At 41.5% G+C, this 20,539-nt stretch overlaps 2 protein-coding genes and 1 long non-coding RNA gene across 3 annotated transcripts; all 3 read left to right on the top strand.

Moving 5' to 3' along the window:
• The first annotated feature begins 93 nt into the window (after positions 1-93).
• On the top strand, positions 94-3,566 carry LOC136446397 (suppressor of tumorigenicity 14 protein homolog). The gene is made up of 4 exons (XM_066444749.1): positions 94-178; positions 363-479; positions 802-857; positions 1,130-3,566. The coding sequence occupies exons 1-4, from the start codon at positions 94-96 to the stop codon at positions 1,352-1,354; spliced, it is 483 nt and encodes a 160-aa protein (XP_066300846.1). The 3' UTR covers positions 1,355-3,566.
• LOC136446398 (LDL receptor repeat-containing protein egg-1-like) lies at positions 2,836-5,146 on the top strand. Its single transcript, XM_066444750.1, has 4 exons — positions 2,836-2,860; positions 3,675-3,788; positions 4,345-4,461; positions 5,079-5,146. Exons 1-4 carry the CDS (start codon positions 2,836-2,838, stop codon positions 5,144-5,146), a joined length of 324 nt encoding a protein of 107 aa, XP_066300847.1.
• A 6,329-nt stretch (positions 5,147-11,475) lies between these two features.
• LOC136445849 (uncharacterized) lies at positions 11,476-13,135 on the top strand. The gene is made up of 3 exons (XR_010757439.1): positions 11,476-12,096; positions 12,495-12,547; positions 13,054-13,135. It is a non-coding gene; the product is annotated as an uncharacterized lncRNA (long non-coding RNA).
• The last annotated feature ends 7,404 nt before the right edge of the window (positions 13,136-20,539 follow it).

The following is a 20,539-nucleotide window of genomic DNA, read 5'->3' on the forward strand; positions in this document are numbered from 1 at the left end:
TCTGTATTTCAAATATCAATTATGATACAGTAAGAACTGTGTTTTTTTGTAAGACATAAAAATTTCTCAACGTTGGGCAAATTTTGCTCAAAAATGAGTGTTTTCTTGGATGGGCATGATATGAATAGAATACCACACAGTGGATCCTGCATCACCTACGTTCCCAATACTCCCACACGTTGGATTCGGGTGATACGGAATACCACCGTGTTGTATTATCTATAATTATATGTCACACCTGGGCTGTGATAACATTCGATATTGACATTTCAGACCAGGTTGTATTTCACAGTATCCATAGAATAATTCAAGCACGCTTTGCAATTTGTGCCTCGATTAAAGATCCCCGTCTGTTATCCCAGAGAACACATGCGCCACACCGTTTGAGTTCTACTGTCAGGATGGGGAGTGCCTCCCACTCACCCACCGCTGTGATGGGCACGACGACTGCGGTGACATGTCTGATGAGGTCGGCTGCAGTAAGTGTTTGTTTGTTTGTCTGTTGATTCGTTGTTTGTTTGTCGGTTAGTTGTTTAAGTTCTACAGGCAGGAAGAAGTACTGCATGTAACATTTCAATAAATTAGTAGATAAAATATTGTCACTGCTGGTTGCCTGGTTATTTTAAAGGATGATCAACAAGTATCATTTCATTTTATGATTTTGTTTGACTCAGTAGATCCAGTTCTAAGGAACATGATTAGAAGGCGGTCGGTCATTTTGTATGCATTTGTAGCCTCTATCTACCAAGTTGGTTGCTTTGACAGGCATTTGACTGACGAGTGTGTATTTTCCCATCCTAGTTTGCCCACCTGGAGACTTCCAGTGTTTGAACAATGAGTGCATCAATGCCACCCTGGTAAGTCAGGACTCTGGTCCTTTTTCTGAAGTTCAGCTATTCCAGCCCAGAACTACTTTTGATTCAGGCAAGACTGAAAACAAAAGCATGTACAATGTGTACAGAAATTGGATTGATTTATCTCAGAGTTAACCTGTTTGTCATCATTCTGTTTTACAATTTTGTTTTCTTTAAGTTTGTCAACATTTTTGGCATAAGAAGATGTTGAAGTAAGATGTAGAGAGTTGGCTACCTTGCCTCGTGTGTCTTCAAGCTGATTCTTTGTTTTCCAGCTGTGTGACGGAACGGAAGACTGTACTCGTGGGGAGGATGAAGTCAACTGTGAGACCACCACAGTGCCGCCGACAACGTTCGTTACGACGACAACGGCTCCAACAACAACGGCCCCGCCAACGACAGCAACGACTGCGCCAACAACAACAACAACTCCCATTCCCACTAGTAAGTTGCAATGTTGGTCAAGGTTAGGCATCCAGGTAATAAGATACACGAGGTAACATTTACTCAAGAAACTGGATAGATTTTAGAAATAGTCAGATGTTCCAGGTGGCATCCACTATCTTTTGTCATTGACTTTTCTGGTGAGACTTGTGGTTCACTAGGTTTTAGCATTATAAAACTACGGATTGATATGCAGATAAAGTGATGACAAATTTTAGATAGTCCAATAAGAAAACAAAAGTAAGACAAAGCCAAGACAAGTCCAGTGACTGTCACTGATGAAAGGGTTCTGAGGGTCTGTGATTTCAAACACAGCAATATCATCAAGGTGTTTGCTTCTTAGACCATCACATTGTCAGGAAGGTATTGAGAATGTGTACTCATGTGTGTCCTTTTCCATTTCAGTTCTTTTTCATTCGATGTTGCAAGAGATAACTGTGGGAACATTCTTCAATCATAAAGCTAATAATACCCAAATGTAGCGTTGATTCCAGATCATAAGTGACCTTGCTTGTTGTATGTTAGGCCATGTTGATTCGATTATTATGGATGACATCTGCTCATGCATCCATTTTATCTGTTTAGAAAAAAGAATGTAACCAAACTGTAAATTGTACAAAGTAGCTGCAAAATTAGCATTAATATTTACCATAAATTGCAAAAAAATATTGGGAAATGTATCAACTCTAAAGTCAAAGAACAAGATAAGAAAGAACAAAAATCAAGAATCTATAATTGTTTGGGATACCATATTCTGTTTGTTTAGTCATTTGTTCCTGACCACATACTTAAGGAACTTTTTTTTTAATGTTTTTTTTCATGCTCGCATCCGTTTAAGAGACCGTTTAACTGGGTTACCAGAGGATGTCATCCATAATCAAATCAACATGGCCTTATCACGATCTTTGATGAGCTTCATAATCATAATCATAGGCAGCTTATTCTGGCATGGTTGAAATCAGACCTTACAGATCTGCAAATCACTATCCAACTAACCAACACATCTCATCTCAATGTCACCGAAACACCGTTCTTCAACTTCTCCCTATTCTCCGGGTTTCTAGGTAGGTCTTCAAAAGTGCAGCATGTGTTGTATCTAGAACTGGTCATTATCCAGAATATGTTGTGCATGAGACAGAAATTTGATATGCAGTCCTCCGCTCGGTTCCGTTAATTAGCTGATGATATCTACTGATATTCTCGCAACTGTTGAACCTAAAATTCTGTCCATAATGTTGGAGTTAGACTGACCCATGGACTCCCTAGAAATAGTTTAGTCTGTGCAAACTGTTAATGCGATCTTCAGAATATCATTATATCATAATGATCAGAATACCATGTTGGATAGTCCAGAACTGGTAGTTTTTCCTGTATCTTTTAAAATATTAAATTATTTATTGATTGATTTGTCTGTTTAGCCAGGGCTGCCCAACTAGCCTGTGCCTAGTTTTTCCAGTGACCTGTATATGATAGAACAAACACTTGTAGAACATGTATTTTACACAAGCCACCGTGCGGGAAAATGACAATATTCAGTATGGCGCCTTTTGACATGCAAGATGGTTTCCGCCTCCTAAATACGAAGCTCTTCCCCCAAGTACGTGTATAATTTTAGATAAATACCCTTATGATAATGATATTATTGCTCAATGTCCATGATATCCAGATCGGGTAGTTTTGCCCGAGACTTGTTTTGGATACAGGATATGACTTTGAGCATGTTCTGAATAATGACTTGTTCTGGCTACAACAGTATGCATCCTTCATGTCCTTGCACAGTTGATGGATGTACAAATGTATGTTGTGCATGGTCTCCATACTCTTGAAATGACCATGCTTTGGTACCTACTAACTTTAAGAGCATACTTAGATATTATCTATAAAACAAGCAGGTAGACGTTCATTTAGTCTTCTATTCATCAGTTATTCATCCACTTGTTGACTCTTGGTTCTTACTTTTAGCATTTCTCTGCTGTTGTTTTCTTTTTTAAAATTTCTTTCTGATCATTTGCTCAGTTGATACATGTATTCAGTGATACTGATTTATACTCATTACTTTTATCATTCTACTTATTATTGTTATCATTTATCCATTTGTTATCATCTAGTTGCTATGATTATTGTTTTTAATGACCTTTAGTTATTATCATTAATCTTTTGTACTGCTAAGAAAAATGTCATGGGGAATGCCTTCATGGTTTATAGAGCATACTGGTCTACATCTTCCAAAATGTATTTTGCTTTTAATAAATGAGAGTGTATTTTTTACTTGCGAGATGAAGAATAAAAAGATTTAAAACGCTGAATAAGATATTCACATAGTTTTTATTTTTAGATAAAGAATATAAAGTTGAATGTGTTCTGTCTCCTCTCCAGCCCCTCCCTGTCTGGAGTTCTTCGTGTGCGATGACGGGACAGAGATCTGCGGGGACCTCCTGTGTGACGACATCTCAGACTGTCCAGATGGCAGCGACGAACTGGATGAAATATGTAATATTCAGCTCGACTTCATTTATCTATTTGTTTTTTTTTTTAAATTGAGAATGACAACATTGGCAGTTGCATTTTTGTAATTTATGACAACAATCTTAATTGTCAAGACCAGTAATGAAGTTGTAGCTTTTCAGTAAGCTAAAAGTAGCAATAACTAAAGGTTTTAATTTCACTTTATTTGTCCCAGTAAAAGACTAAATTGATGATGTCCCTGTACATGTATGTATATAGGAAATATAAAGTCCTTGCTGCATGTAACATCAACCCTCATAACTTTCACCTGATGAAGTAAGACCTCCACAGTAAAAATGGAGACTGTCTTGAACATTCTTTAATATCTGATGTGTGCATGTTGGGGGTTACTGATATTGGCATATGTAGAAGATCACTTAAGATTCACTGTTTATTTTAAATGTGGAAGTTTTGGGGTACCAGTCAGCATTACAAGAGTTGATGTCACGACGCACATTGTTTGTCATATCAGGAGCAGTGTTAGAGAAAGAGGACCTTTTCAGGCGTATATTTTACTTCCTCTATCATGTGTACGTTGCAGGCCAGGAGGTTTGCTACCAAGACCAGTTCCTGTGCCCCAACGGAACCTGCATCGACCCCCACAAGCTGTGTGACGGGGTCAATGACTGCGACAATGGAACCGATGAGCAGAACTGCCGTATGATACCAGTCATATTCTAATCACAGCCTTAAATGAGCAGATCTGTTGTATGATACCAATCATATTTTATTGTAATTTGACGAGTGGTAAAATGTTCCATAGAATGTAATGGAAACACAATATATTTAATACAGTACACTGCATGACCTCCACAATTAAGGTAGGCGACTACAACGATGGAACGGTGAACTGATGTATGATACCCTCTCAGTTGAAAATCTCTAATTCATTGGTTGTGTATGCTAGTTTGGCATTATTGGCATGGCATGTGTTGTCCAGCACCAGGGACAGGGCAAATTTAAAGTTTGCTTGGAAAGATAATAATATGACCACTAACAAAATGTAGAAATAAACTTATTTTGTCACAGTGCACTAAGAAAGGCTGTGTCATTTAGCACCAAGGACAGGGGTTAGGGTAGGCAAACAATGGAAGGCAGAGGACCCAACTGTGGGTTCTGTGATCTTAGGAGGCGTGTAATTGTCTTTTTGTCTGTAAACATGGAAAAATTCAGTATTTTTCTGGCTTCTTGAGATAGCTCACTTCTTTCATTATCCTTAAAGCAAGAATCAGACACATGCTGATGAAGTTGACAATAGCTGTGTTATCTTCACAGTGATGACGACACAACCTCCAACAACAACTCCACTGCTCACCACGACCCCGGGTAGGTCCACTTATTAAGTTACATCTTTAGTTTGTGACAGTTTAATTTGTTGTACCCATAGCAAAGCATTATCGGCTGCATTTTTGTGTATTGCACAGGTAGTTGCTTTACATCAGACTGTTCTTAACTACTGTACATTGCTATGCATACCACGTAATTGGCACTGTGTTGTCACGGGGTGAGGCAAGGGTGTGTCTTGTCACAACTTCTTTGATTGGCTGATGAAAACTGTGCCCAAGGGCAAGCAGTGGGGCATACCATGGACAAGATATGGTCAGTTGGCCATGGAAGACCTAGACTTCGCGGATGAGCTCACATTATCTAGTGAGATAAAGTAAATAAGCCCGCCTCAGTGCTAAGCACTGTCATGCATCAAGGATAATGACGATATTGTAGAAATGCTGGACCGTCCTTTGTACAGTCTTGAACTGTATATTTTGCAGTGTGTACTGGGTTCCCATGTGTGACTGTGCCAGGCTGCATCAATCCCAACTACACCTGTGACGGGGAGGACGACTGTGCTGACGGCTCAGATGAAGAAAACTGTAAGATCAACTTAAAGTAGCATGTCTTCCCTTGTCAAGGAGGTTATCTGTTAATTACGCTTTGTTAAGATTAGCTGAAAAAAGTGTCATGGATTTCTATGTCTTTTTGTTTGTGGAAGGCCTCATGAAATCAATTAAATGAATGACATTCTTTGGAAACCTGAAGTCTGATGCAATTGAAAAGTAAAAAGAATTCAAAACAAATCTTGCCCTCAGCTTTACCATAAAGTATAGGCTCTTGTAGCCTCTGCTAAAGACTTCTACATGTAGGACTGCTGGCATTTATTTTTTGGGAGCCGCTGATGGACAATTTTTAGTATAGGCCAGATTCTCTAAATTCTGGGGAGACGTGGAAACTATCTCCTATACAGCATAGAAAACCTTGGCCCATGTTGAAAATCACAAATCAGCACCCACCCCCCCCCAATAAATGGCGGCACCCCTAGAAGTCTGTGAAGGAGGCTAAGGATCTTTAGAGCTGCGACTGACCAGGATGTTCCTTCCCCTCCAGGCCAGGTCACCTGTACTTATCTGGAGTTCCCCTGCTACGACGGCCTGAGATGTCTGAACCTGACCTATGTCTGCGACGGCCTGCCCAACTGTCTGGATGGGTCCGACGAGTTCAACGAAATTTGCAGTAAGGACCTGTCTTAGTCTTTCTGTCTGATATTTCAACTTTGCTAACTGCAGCCTATTGCTATTGAGCTTGTAGAAAGAGCGTAGTCAGTTCTTGTATGTTGAACCTGTACATACCATCCAGGATGTATGCATCTTTGATTTACAAGAGACAAATAAGAAAGAATTCATGATGTCAGTTTTGATGACATGATCTGAGTGGGAGGGAAGCAGTTCAGTGTGCTAAAGCTCTATCACGATGAAGCTATGCTAAGTTGATACTTTCAAATTGGTTCTCACAAATTTTGAAATGAAGGTTTAGGAAGAGAAATCATTAACAAAAAAAAATGGAGCTGTGTGTACCTTCAGACTAATGCAGATCTTCCAATTAAACATTGTCTTCAATTTAATCTACATGTACTAGTAACCAACTGATTTGGTTTCTCCTAAATTTCCTTTCTTATTTGTGACTAAACGTTTGCAGATGAGATCTGTATCCAGTTCCCATGCAATCGAGTAAGTGCATTAACCTCACCAAGTTTTGTGAACTTTTGAAGGTTTAAAACAGAATGAAACTTTTTGTTTGTGACTGCCCTTTCCAGATGAGACCTGTACTCAGTTCCGCTGTAACACCGGAAAGTGCATCAACTTCACCAAGCTGTGTGATGGGAAGAACGACTGTGCAGATGGAGAGGACGAGACCATGTGTGGTGAGTTGGAGGAGATGTTGAAAACAGATTACTAACATAAAGCTGTTTAATATGTTCGTTTTTCTTTCTTTTTGTCTTTTTCGAAGCGCATTTGAAATCGCCCGTATCGCATTGCCGCAAAACCAGCTCCGGAGGTGGTTTACTCGCGATTTGCCTGCATTCCGACTAGTATGAACGCTCTAAATCGCCTTAATGCGCATTGGGCGCTTTACTGTGCATATTGACCCGGTCATGGGTCAAGGGTTCATCTGCAAATTCAGTCTTTCCGCTCATTATACGATGTTTGTCTACCTCCTAGCTTGTTGGAATATTACGCCGAATGCGGCGGAAATATGGCAGAATCGGGCGGCGATTTTGGCGTATGGAATGACGAAAACGCATGTACTGATGGCCATCTCCGGGGATGTGGGGATTGAGAAGAAACTCAAGGGATCCCCCCGAAACCAGAGCATGTACGCTGAAGTGGCGACTGCCTGAGTTGGCCAATTACGCGAAAACATGGAAGTAATGCCGCATTATTTTACAACTCGCGCTCATTCGACCCCTGGTGTGACGGGAATGCGACTCAGGGCGATTTCGGCAATTTGCGATTTGCGCGATTTAGTATGAACGGGGTCTATATCATTCTGAAGATATTGAGTGTTTAAACTACATGTAGTTTCTCAATTCCACGTCTTGTTTCCCTCCCATGTCACAGTAAGCACCACGAGGCCCACGACAACCACAGCTGTCACAACAACAGCTGGCACACAGGTGACAACAACAACAACAACAACCACGGCAGCAACAACAACACAAGCTCCCACTACAACAATGTTCACCACAACTGGTACATGTTTCAGTCAATATTCACAGCTGATGATGATTGATGCTTAACTTTCATTCCATTACACATCAAGCAGTGTCACTGCTTACTCTAAACATGTTTAAGTTTGCGGTGTTCACAGTTTGGGAATAACCTCTTGACCATGAAATTAAAGATACTGCAAAAATGTTTATTCCTCTGTCCGCCTACCATGGACCGCAAACTAACAGCCACACTCCATTTTGTCCCTATCGTAAAATTAAATCATTGCAAACTTAAATGCATTTACAGTAATTCCACTGGGTACTTAAAAGAAAGAAAACGTTGAAATTAAAGAATGCTGCTTTTAGTAAACCCTTAGGCAGGCACATGTCAGATATCCAGGTGTTCTTCATGGGGCTTCGGAAACATCTTTTTTTTTGTAATGTGATGGTCTCGGGGTGCCTAGCAGAATTATAGATTGTAAGAGTTAGATTTGATTTTGAATTAGTTCACTGAGCTATAAAATTTTATATATCATATAAACTGCAATATCATAGTACAATACTAGATGAATGGAAAGTTCCATATCAGGTCATAACACAAAAGCAAGCACATTGTGGTTGTAGTTAGTCTGTAACAGTCACCTTTGGCTCGTTTGTCACAGTCGATTGGGCGTCAGAAGGATGGCGGCTGAGACACAACGATTTACCGGTTTCAACCTTTTATTCAAAAGTCTTCATCAGAATCTTTGCCTCTTTTGTCAATATACAAACACCAACTATATAGACCAACTTGCTGGGGATGTAGGGGTGAGGTCTGAAGAACTAGTGGCGGACCGTGACGCCTGGAGGGAGAGAGCAGCCTTAGCCCGGGCAAGCCCCCCCATATGATGATGATGTCAATATAAGTTGCATTTCAGCTAAAGCATTAAAAGTCATGTCCCATGAACTAACATGTACAATGTATATCTGTTACCTTTCCCAGGCCCCTGTACTGAGTATGTCTGTCCTGATGGCAGCTGTGCCAATTTTGAGGAGGTGTGTGATGGGACGAACCAGTGTCCAGGAGGGGAGGACGAGGATGACTGTGGTACGTTAGAGTGTCCTTTCGTCATCGCTTTATGGTGTCATGTTGGCATCGCAGTTACGGTGTTTGGCCCTGAACCGGGAGGTCCTAAATGTGCCCTAACATAGGAAAGGCATGTTACATGACTTTCCTCACTCCATCCACTGACTTCGGCTAGGGTGGTACATTTTGTACATGTTAAAGGCGGCAAAAGGAGAGGGTTTGGTTCTGTCTACCAATACCGTGCCCTACAGTGTATAACAGCCCACTGCCCCTACGTATACGGTCTCACTGCTTGATATTGAGTTTGTTAAAGGCACCCAGAGCATTTTATAAGACTTGGAGATTGGAAATATTCTAGATGGTGTATTCTTTATAAATTGAAAATTAATGCCACTGTTTACCACATTTGCGTTCGGATTTCTTCTTCAAAAGTGTGCAAAACGGCACTAAATAATCTACATGTTAATCGTTTTGTTTCACGCGCCTACTGTGAATAGTGTAGATAACATAGCCCCGCCCACCTCCGTCAAAACTTAGAAATGCAAATTAAAAAGATAAAATGCAAATATTTCACGGACATCCAGTCACTCTCTCATTGGTCGAACCGCTAATTGTGATGGACAGTCAGGATTAGTCTATTCGGGTTTGGATTTTCTATCAGGTCTCACCACACAACGACATCGTCTCTTTGCTAATTTTACTTCAATATGTAATGGTATAGTGCTATTGAAACTTACTATCTTTAGGAATGACTAGAAAGTTGAGTTTTTTAATCCAAGTTTCAAGCCTCATAAAATGCTCTGGATGCCTTTAAGCCGAGCCTGCAGACATGTTCATATCAAGGTTGCATTGTTTCTGTCCCTAAGAAAACACATTATAGAGACTTGTTTGAAGCTGTTGTAACTCAAGAGGTAGATTTTTTATGATTTATTGTACACGTGTACATGCTTCTCAATACAAATGAGCTCTTGGTGACAAATGTGCAGATGTTGGCACACCAAATATGTGTGTGTGTTTTAGTACACTTTTGGCAGATTAGACAATTGATTTAATTGGCGACACTCCACAGTTATGCTAGATATATTGTGTAAAGTGTCTTTCCCAAGGGTACAACATCGTGACATGGCAGGTATTGAACCGGAATCTATTGGTTCTAGCCCAATGCTCTAACCGTTGTGCTACAGCTTCACCACTTCTCATTCATGGCCGAATGAAAGTTTTTATATTGGGCTGAGCTTGGCATAAAACATTGACCATTCAGGAGGAAAATTTTTTGTAACAATTGTTTTCTCATGAAAGGTGGTTGGACGTCGTGGGGTCCGTGGGGAGACTGCAGTGAGACATGTGATAGCGGCATCCAGACACGAACCCGCCTCTGCACAGACCCACCACCACCAATCGACGACCCACTCAAGTATTGCCATGGCAACGCAGAGGAACAACAGGAGTGCTTTGTCGAACCGTGCCGTTAGTTTTTCTACCCTTAGTACCTTTACTCCGAAAATTGTGATATTTTAGTTTGTTCAAGTGTTCGTTTGTCAATAGCTAGAATAACTTTCACAAATTCTATTAATTATCATGGTCTTAGCTTCTGAATTTTTTTTGTTAGTTTGTGTTGGTCTTAGGATGATGTGATGATTTATTTCCATACAAATATGGACTTCATTGAAGAATGGTGAAAATGCAGTCGTGCGCAGTGTGTAGCAGTGTGTTTTGGATAACCTATGATTATGATTGTGTCCACAGCGGAGACATGGGGCCCCTGGTCGCGCTGGTCAGAGTGCACCAATGGTTGCCTAGGAGACATGACGTATCGCGTGCGCATGTGCCGCAACAGGTCAGGTCTTTGTTTCTTTGTACACGTACATATCATGATGTATGAATCGTCTGCTTAAGGACATACACCACTCCCACACACTGTTTTGTCATGCACTGTTAGGCCACATCAATTTGTTCGTTAATTGATTTAAAAACAAAACAAAAAAGTGATAATCTAAACTGTTATCTCACCTTGCAGGGTTGGGGATGGGATGCCACAGTGTATCAATGTCCTGAACGCCACCATGACCACTCTGGAGTATATGATGTGTAACAGGTCGGATTGTCAAGGTCAGCTATTTGTTGTTGTTCAATTTGACTCACAGGATTTCGAACTCATTCATGGCCATGTTTGCATACATATGTTGTGTGTACAAAAACTGTAACATTCTATGTTCTTCATTTACCTTTGTACATGTACCAACTTGATTAAACTTTTCACTGATATCTGTATTTTTTTCATAAAAACACATGAAATCTCAATGCGTTAAAAAACAGACAATAGACACAAATTTTGTGGATTTGTTGAAAAGACAGCTCATTCTTGCTGAATATCCTTGCCATAGAACCTGAGTGTGTTGAGAACTCGGAGTGGCTTGAAGCAGACGAGTGCAAATCCTGTCCTGGCACCTGTCTGAACCAGTGGGGCCAGGAGGTGTCTGGCATGGTGGGACAGGTGGCAGAGTGTCTCCCACAGCCCTGCGAACCAGGTTTGTTTGTTTGTTTGTTTGTTTGTTTGTTTTTTGTTTGTGTCCAAATTGGTGGGGCCAGGAGGTATCCAGCATGGTGGAACAGGTGTCAGAGCGAACCAGCCTAGGTTAGTTAGTTACTTAGTTAGTTAGTTTGTGTGTGTGTGTGTGTGTGTGTGTGTGTGTGTGTGTGTGTGTGTGTGTGTGCGTGCGTGCGTTTGTCTATTGTGTCTGATCTGGTGGGACAAGTGACAAGGTGCCTCTGACATATTTGTTTAAATGTTGAGTGTGCAGATGGGTATTGACAAAATTCGAAATGGAACTCATACAGACTTGATACAGATGTACACACAGGACACAAGCGTGAACCCCCCCAAAGTCTATCAACACACTGAACACAACAATATCAAAATACGGCCTGGCACAGACTATAAATCTGTTCCTGTCTGTTCCCATCTCTTTCCTCATGCATAATGATTGAAAGGCCTTTGCTTAGGATGAGACTGAATGTTTACATAGTCCAGTATATAGTATTACACAACTGTACACACCATAATTATGAAATCATATGCCTACATGTACATGAATGTTATCTATCCATCCAGGTTGCTATTGTATAGAGGGTTTTGTGGAGTTCAATGGGACCTGTATACGACAGCAGAAATGTCCATGTTTCATCAACGGGGTTGCCTACCAGAATGGTGATCCCATATCAGTAGGACCATGTGAAACCTGGTACACCAAGTCCTTGTGTATTTATCACATCCTTGTAACTTCAACTCTGAAAAGCCTTCTGGTGAATTTGTTAAGAGGTCTAATAATGCAGCATCAGTAATCCCAGAAGTCTGCACAACTCAGAAAGCCAAGTGTTCAAGACATTCTTGAGAAGGCCTCAATAACACCGTTTAAAAATGTGGCAGTCTTATTGGTTACCTGGCAGAATTGACAGTTGACATTATAGCGATTGCAAACTCGTAGAATCACAGACCCTATTAAGATAGATAATGATCACATGTATTTTGTTTGATACAATACATTGTATAAGGCTCACTTTTACCTGGCTACAAAGGTGCCAACATGCAGGGCATGAATGTATATCTTAGGCATGTTTATTTTTCTGCTACATTCTCCAGCTACTGCCTCAATGGGACAATTGGCGGCTGCGTGGACACCTACCCATGTGATGGTGGGTTTATTTGATTTTGAATCTTAAACCATTACTCTTAATCTCTAGATCCTCACCAGTTGATCAAACAATTTCCACAGTCAAGCGTGAAGTCATTAGATGGCAGTCTTCAATGTTATGGACCACAGATAGAGAAAAGTTATCACTTCTTGGAAGAAATATAGTTTACGAAAACAGCGGCTTTCAAGAACGGACTGTAATGATAGCAATGAGTTGTCAAAGTTATATGACTTATTTTGGTTATATTTCTATAGTTATAACTATTATACATGTTTGTTTATTATCTTGCTTTATTATGTTGTTATCTTATCCATGTCACAGTGTAGACCTGAGATATATTTTCCTACAATGAAACTGAAAATTTTGACATAAGACATGAAATTGATTATGTTGGTTTTCTTCAGCGAAACCAATGTTTTCTTGTCACATGACTGTGTCTTGCAAAAAAAGGCATAAAAAGCTAGCGACTGCTGGAACAAGAACATTAAACTTGATACTGTTTGCAGTGGACTGTGAATGGTCGGAGTGGTCGTCATGGGGACCAGTGGTCGGACCGTGCGGTACAGAAGTACAGCAGTACTCATACAGGTACCCTCAATGTGGATGTAGGGTTTTGTGTCTTTTACTTTCTTAGTAATATATCTCTGTTTAATTTGTTTATAGAAAAATGCATCATGTATAGTAAGGCACACCAATTTGTTTCCTCCAAGTTGTTTCTCAGACCTTTTAGAAATGAACATTTAGCGAGAAGACAAGATGAAGATAAAGGGTTAAATGGAAAACAACATGTCAATGAGTCTATTTTGTCACTCTCTGTAACTGTGCGTATACATGGTGAAGAGGCAGTTTTAATATTCAGACTCTAGGTCTGTTTTCCTGTTCATTTGGAGTTCAACATTCTTTCTCTTAAATTCAAGAACCAGCAGATTAGATTTATGTGGCCTCTTTTAGAGCTTGTGGATCTTACTATGAACCTTTAAAAAAAGTGTTCTCTCTAACTTGCACATTTGTATGATTATCAGATTTTTGTGTCACCTGACAGAGGATGAACTGAACTGAAATCAGATTTTAGTTCACACCAATTTCACTTGTCTGTTTGTAGAGCAATAAACCTGAACTGGAAAGTTTAAGTCAAAATTTATTGAATACAGATTCTGAAGGGAAAGTCTGTTCCTTGGTATGCAGGTTTATGGAGTTAAAACAGTTAGAGAAATCCTGACAAGTTTAACTAACAGCCCTCTGTTTTCATTTTGATGTCTTGCCAGATTTCTACTGTGAAATGCCAGAAAACCAACTTGCCTTAATCCTACATGTGTTATATCTGTAACTGTTGTTTATTCACTCTGTAAATGTGTTGTTCCCCAGAACTCCAGGTTTCCCCCCTGCTCAGGGGGCAGGTGCCAACTGTACAGGGTCGGACAGAAGGATGAGGCTCACCATGACTGAGGATTGTATACGTAAGGATCTGGTGTTATTATCATGTAGCTTTATATACCAGGGCAGTCTCCTGCTTTAATGTCCGTCCCACCCATTGGATGGGGGTATTAATCACATGACTTAGTCGGGAAGGGTAGTAGTAGTCCACTGTGTTCTGCTGCTGCAGTAGTAGAAACATCCTGCAGCCGCATTCAGTCTTCCTTCAATCTTTTCCAAATGAATAGGCAAAATTTGAGTCAATATAATAATGAAATTTGGAAGCCAATGTTATTAATTTTTGTTGTTTGACTTAAATCTGTAGCTTTAAGCTTGTAAAAATAAGTTCATGCATGATGCCATGAAGGTCAGATATTTTGATGGACTGGATGAGATTTTTGTCTGTTCCAGGGTTCTTGAAACCTAATGTAGTTACATAATTTGCATACTTCATTTCAACTCTCTATTGGCTAAAAGTCTGTTTCTGTGAATGTGCAGGAGACTGAAAAGTAGGGTTTAAAAAAAAAAGTAAATTACAGTGTAAGTCAACATTAACCTCAAATACACTATGGACCGATTCCAAAAGAAATTCAAGGAATCTTTCTTTCTATCCATTCTTTATTATATAGCAATGTCAATTTGAACCTTTTGTTTTCATAATTTGATGAAACTGTTTAGATTCAATAGATAACGTTACATGTATAAAGATTTCACTTTCAAGTGTTGTCCATTTTGTCCATGGAGACCCCATGCATCAAAAAATTTTGATACCAGATAACAATATGTTTTGTTTCTATTGAATGTGTCTTTAATTTGATGTTTTACATTGAAGCCTGCATTATTAATGGAGAGGAGAAAGAGGTAGGGAAAACTTTGTACAGCTACTGTACATGTATACACATTTGTAATGATGCAATTTTGTTCAAATGTAAAATAAAGCCAACAGTCTGAGAGTTGTAACACCAGTCCTGTACGAATACAATGTATCTTGAATGTGCTGTTCCCTGCTGACATGACACTGAATACATAAGGCAAACATGTATTTTCATGTACAGGCTGGACCCTCTCTTCTTCTAGTTCTGTTTGTCTTTTTTTAATATCAAACATGTCGTTGAAAAGGAAACAATGTGCGTGGTGTTGGTGTGTCAAGCTAAACTCGGAACTTTCAGCACTTTGGAGCCATATGGAGAGAGCCAAAGGAACGAGCTCATTGAGGGTAGGGGTGGAATACTGTAGAACCCACTTAGACACGGATTTCTGCATTTGAGGGACAACTTTTGTGAAACAAGGCCAAGTTTTGAAATATAGTGTCATCTTTACCGGTGACAGCATGAAAATGGCTCCATGCTCAGATGTGCTGGCAATAACACTCGACTGCCTTAGAGTTTAGATATTATGATGTGAATGCTGGTGTTTGTACGCTGTGCAGGTTGGTGAACAATGGAGCGACGGCCCGTGCCATGTGTGTGAATGCACGGAGGATGGGAGTGTTTACTGCTGGAAGTACTGCACCATCCACAACACAGGCTGTCCTGAGGTACCCTCTAATCACCATTGTTTATTGACTACCTTCATTTCTTTCTTCACCCATTACATGTGCTGTGGGCTTACTCTTTCAAATCCACGTAACTAAGAAACAAAATGTTTACCTCTCAGTAAACCCAGAGATCCCATATGCTATACAGTCAATCATTCAAGCTTGAGGTGTAAAGTCAAAGTCTAGATGATACTAAAATTAAATGCATGGTGATTCACACAATAATTTGCACCTGGTTATAAACTAGACCTTTGAAATATTTTCAAATACATGACAATGTGTACATGTATTTGAAAATGCTTCAAAGGTCTAGTAATACAAGTTGAATTACTAATGATTATTCTTCCTTTCTTCCAGGGTTCCATTCTAGTTGTACCTGAGCCTTATGATGAGTGCTGTTACTGTATGGGTAAGTATTTCCTATATTAGCAAATTTAGGAGATTCAACATTGTATCGCTTTTTGTATTGTTACTGTAACAGCTATTTGATATCAGAATCTTTTTCTAAGGCTGAAAAATGATGCTAGTATGTCATTCTTTGGTTGGTGTTGCAAGCTCATTTCAAAACTGCTATCAACCTGCGGCACTTGTCTTCAAGGTAAGGATTGAATTACATGTAACACATCTGAATGCAATCCAAAGGATAAGACCATTTTAATGGTAAATCTGTAATAGGATTAACATGCATTTTTCCTAACCAAAAGAATAATATTATGTTCCAGAGTACTGTACAGATGAGCTGGGCATGCAGAGCGGGGGGATCCCAGACGGCAGCATCACAGCTTCCTCCTTCCTTACAACCAACCCTGCGTACAACGGCAGGCAAGTGTCCTTTTCAGCCTCCTCTTGTCTTTCTACAGGTGCAATAGCCTAGTGTGTAGCAATAGATAATTCTGTTTACATCTGGAAAGTTGCAGGAGTAGTCATACAAAAGACTTGAAAAATGGCACATAATGCTATCTAATTGCTTAGCAATCAGCATTTAAATTCATAAAAGAGCATGGTAGTTGAACATTAACACCCATTGTAAAAAAAGAAACAGAAGATGACCTGTTTTTTGTTTGATTGATAAAACACTTTCCGGCTCCATAATATTTACAAGTCATTGAAGAGACAATCACACACAGGATTCGTTGTTCACAATGTGTTCAAGAATGTAGTAAATATGGTAACATGGTGTTCATAAAATGGGAAGTTCAACATTTAAACTGACGTAGGCTGTGCAAGTTTCTAAGCTAATCCTGTCATGTGACTTGCCACTGCATAGGGTACCAATAGCCAATTGAGTGATAGCCAAGCGTGATAGCCAATTGAGTGCTGTAGACTCAACTAGGGAATGGGCAAACTTTAGGCAGGGGTCTCTCTGTCTTCTTACTGTCCGTCACCTTCCTCAGGGCAAGTCTGACTGGTTTACTTTGCACTGCAGCTAGAGGTGTTGCGGTCCCAATCATTAATATTGTAAAGTACAGTATTCAGTAATACAATAGGTCATATTATATACATGGATAGTTGATGTGGTGTGAACCAGTCGGACTTGCCCTGAGGAAGATGACAGATGGTCACTGAAATGTTGCTGTACATAAATCGCTTGGTCGGGTACAAAGATTTTTATTATGCAGACTTAACCAACCTTATGAAAATATTTACAGACACGGTTTTTGGTGTTGTATGTTTCCTGCAGGTTGAACACCACAGATGGAAGCCCAGGTATGCAGGGCTGGAGCCCTGAGATATCTGACTACCTGGACCTGGCCAACAGCCCGCCCTATCTGCAGGTCGAGTTTGATCAGCCTCAGGAGCTCACCGGGGTAGTCACGCAGGGCGCGGGAAGCTTCGACATGTTCGTCACCAAGTTTACCCTGTCTTACAGCAACGATGGCGCAGTCTGGCTCGACTCCAAAACGTCGGAGGATGTTTCTGCACCCACTAAGGTACTGGATTAAAGCCTTTTCTGCTACATCATCATCGTCTTCTGGTTCTACATCTTTGCAGCCATGGAAACAATCTGCAGTTGCAATCAGTCCCTCTTCAATTTGTTCTACTGTGCCTTGCATCTTGTAAGCTGCCTTAGCTCTTAACATTTCCTTTCAGTTGTAAATAGATTCATCAGGCTGTTGAATGACTGAATAGCAATTTGAAAGTTCTGTATTTGCAACCAAATATTTAAATAGAGATGACGTTCCATTGACCATCTGTCATCTTTATCAGGGCAATTCTGATTGGTTCACTGTGCACTGAAGCTAGGTGTTACTGCTAACAATGCGGTCCCAAACGTAAAGTATTGTCACATACATGATATTGTTAAACAACAATGATGAGGTAATGCAGTTCCAAATGTTACATAATTGTTTTGTACATATATGCATACTGTTAAGCAACAGCACAGAGCTACCGGTAAAGAAGTCCCAAACGTCAAGTATTGTTAAGCAACAAACCTGTTAGTTCAATTTACTCCATTTTATCAAAAATGCAGTCCCAAACGTAACTGAGTCTGTATCCCCCTCTTATCACAGTTCATGACTGAGACCAAAGGATTTTCTGATCCATACAGACTCCTTAATCCAACAAATATATCTGTTGTCCTCTTGGTCTATCACCTTGGCCCTGCCCCAGTCATTGAAACATCAGCTCTTGTTAGATATGTGATTGTGAATAAAGAACCTTGTTATTCACTCATGTACCTACCTGATGACGTGTATTTTGCATTCAGTTTCCTGTCAGTGTTTTAAGGGGACCTAGTCCATTGTGCTTACTGATTTGACGTCTGTCATGTGCAGTGACAGTTTGCAGGCCCCATACCTGGGAAGCCCAGTCCCGCAAACTCCACTGAGTAACAAATGGAAAGTTTAGCATTGTTTTATGTGAAGAACACATCAGCACAGTAAACAACACCATGTTTTTTGCAGGTGTTTGATGCAAACACCGATGATTCGTCTATGGTGACAAACGTGCTTGGTCGTGTCGTGACAGCAAAGTATTTCCGCATCAACGTGAAGGAATACAACCAGGCCATTGTTCTCAGGGTAGAACTGCTTGGCTGTAGAGGTAAGTAGAACAATGATTATTACAACTCAACTTCAAAGTTTCGGAATCAATAAATAGATATGAAATAAGGCCACTCCAATTTAAACAACAAAATCATTCTACACTGAAACAGTCATGAACACATCAACATAGAAACTCAAATTCTCTTTATACACACAGCACAGTTTCAGGCGGTGAATCAGACCTGTTCAAGGTGTCCTACCAGCCCTTACAGCACAGTTTCAGGTGGTGAATCAGACCTGTTCAAGGTGTCCTACCAGCCCTTACAGCACAGTTTCAGGTGGTGAATCAGACCTGTTCAAGGTGTCCTACCAGCCCTTACAGCACAGTTTCAGGTGGTGAATCAGACCTGTTCAAGGTGTCCTACCAGCCCTCTGTTTTCATCTTCGCCTCCTGTTGAAATCTGACTGCAAATATGATGATTTAATCTAATTTTAACTAAAAAAGATAGAATAGATATGACGCAAAATTTAGTTTCAACCGTCTTAAAAAAAAGAATGCTGGACCAACATTTACATTCAGAGCTGCTGTGTCCCTTAAGTTATCATTACTATCTGTAGCTTGACTTAATTCAATTCGATCGCCCTTCTACAGGTCCAACTACCACAGTTCCTACGACAACACGCCTAACTACAACACCTCGCCCAACAACAACAACTACCCCTGGTACAACAACTACTCCAGGTGTCACAACCACAACTGCACCAGGCACCACAACCGCCCATGGGGTGACAACTACTGCAGCACCAGGTACCACAACTACACCTGGTGTGACAACCACATCTGCACCAGGCACCACCACTACCCCTGGAGTTGGTGCCACACCTGGAGTGACGACCACGGCTACACCAGGTACCACCACTACCCCTGGAGTTGGTGCCACACCTGGAGTGACGACCACGGCTACACCAGGTACCACCACTACCCCTGGAGTTGGTGCCACACCTGGAGTGACGACCACGGCTACACCAGGTACCACCACTACCCCTGGAGTTGGTGCCACACCTGGAGTGACGACCACTGCTACACCAGGTACCACCACTACCCCTGGAGTTGGTGCCACACCTGGAGTGACGACCACGGCTAGACCAGGTACTACCACTACCCCTGGAGTTGGTGCCACACCAGGAGTGACGACCACGGCTACACCAGGTACCACCACTACCCCTGGAGTTGGTGCCACACCTGGAGTGACGACCACGGCTACACCAGGTACCACCACTACCCCTGGAGTTGGTGCCACACCTGGAGTGACGACCACGGCTACACCAGGTACCACCACTACCCCTAGAGTTGGTGCCACACCTGGAGTGACGACCACGGCTACACCAGGTACCACCACTACCCCTGAAGTTGGTGCCACACCTGGAGTGACGACCACGGCTACACCAGGTACCACCACGACCCCTGGAGTTGGTGCCACACCTGGAGTGACGACCACGGTTACACCAGGTACCACCACTACCCCTGGAGTTGGTGCCACACCAGGAGAGACCACCACGGCTACACCAGGTACCACCACTACCCCTGGAGTTGGTGTCACACCTGGAGTGACGACCACGGCTACACAAGGTACCACCACTACCCCTGGAGTTGGTGCCACCCCTGGAGTGACGACCACGGCTACACCAGGTACCACCACTACCCCTGGAGTTGGTGCCACACCTGGAGTGACGACCACGGCTACACCAGGTACCACCACTACCCCTGGAGTTGGTGCCACACCAGGAGTGACGACCACGGCTACACCAGGTACCACCACTACCCCTGGAGTTGGTGCCACACCTGGAGTGACGACCACGGCTACACAAGGTACCACCACTACCCCTGGAGTTGGTGCCACCCCTGGAGTGACGACCACGGCTACACCAGGTACCACCACTACCCCTGGAGTTGGTGCCACACCAGGAGTGACGACCACGGCTACACCAGGTACCACCACTACCCCTGGAGTTGGTGCCACACCTGGAGTGACGACCACGGCTACACCAGGTACC

This window comes from Branchiostoma lanceolatum, chromosome 12 (assembly GCF_035083965.1).
Source record: "Branchiostoma lanceolatum isolate klBraLanc5 chromosome 12, klBraLanc5.hap2, whole genome shotgun sequence".
Classification (NCBI taxonomy): domain Eukaryota; kingdom Metazoa; phylum Chordata; class Leptocardii; order Amphioxiformes; family Branchiostomatidae; genus Branchiostoma; species Branchiostoma lanceolatum.

Bases quoted from the DNA above. Each gene is read 5' to 3' on its own strand.
- LOC136446397 (XM_066444749.1), top strand. From the start codon at position 94: ATGAGTGTTTTCTTGGATGGGCATGATATGAATAGAATACCACACAGT. The intron at 480-801 runs GTAAGTGTTTGT...TTCCCATCCTAG, and splicing joins GTCTGATGAGGTCGGCTGCA to TTTGCCCACCTGGAGACTTC. The intron at 858-1,129 runs GTAAGTCAGGAC...TTTGTTTTCCAG, and splicing joins AGTGCATCAATGCCACCCTG to CTGTGTGACGGAACGGAAGA.
- LOC136446398 (XM_066444750.1), top strand. From the start codon at position 2,836: ATGGCGCCTTTTGACATGCAAGATG. The intron at 2,861-3,674 runs GTTTCCGCCTCC...TCTCCTCTCCAG, and splicing joins GCCTTTTGACATGCAAGATG to CCCCTCCCTGTCTGGAGTTC. The intron at 3,789-4,344 runs GTAATATTCAGC...TGTACGTTGCAG, and splicing joins CGACGAACTGGATGAAATAT to GCCAGGAGGTTTGCTACCAA.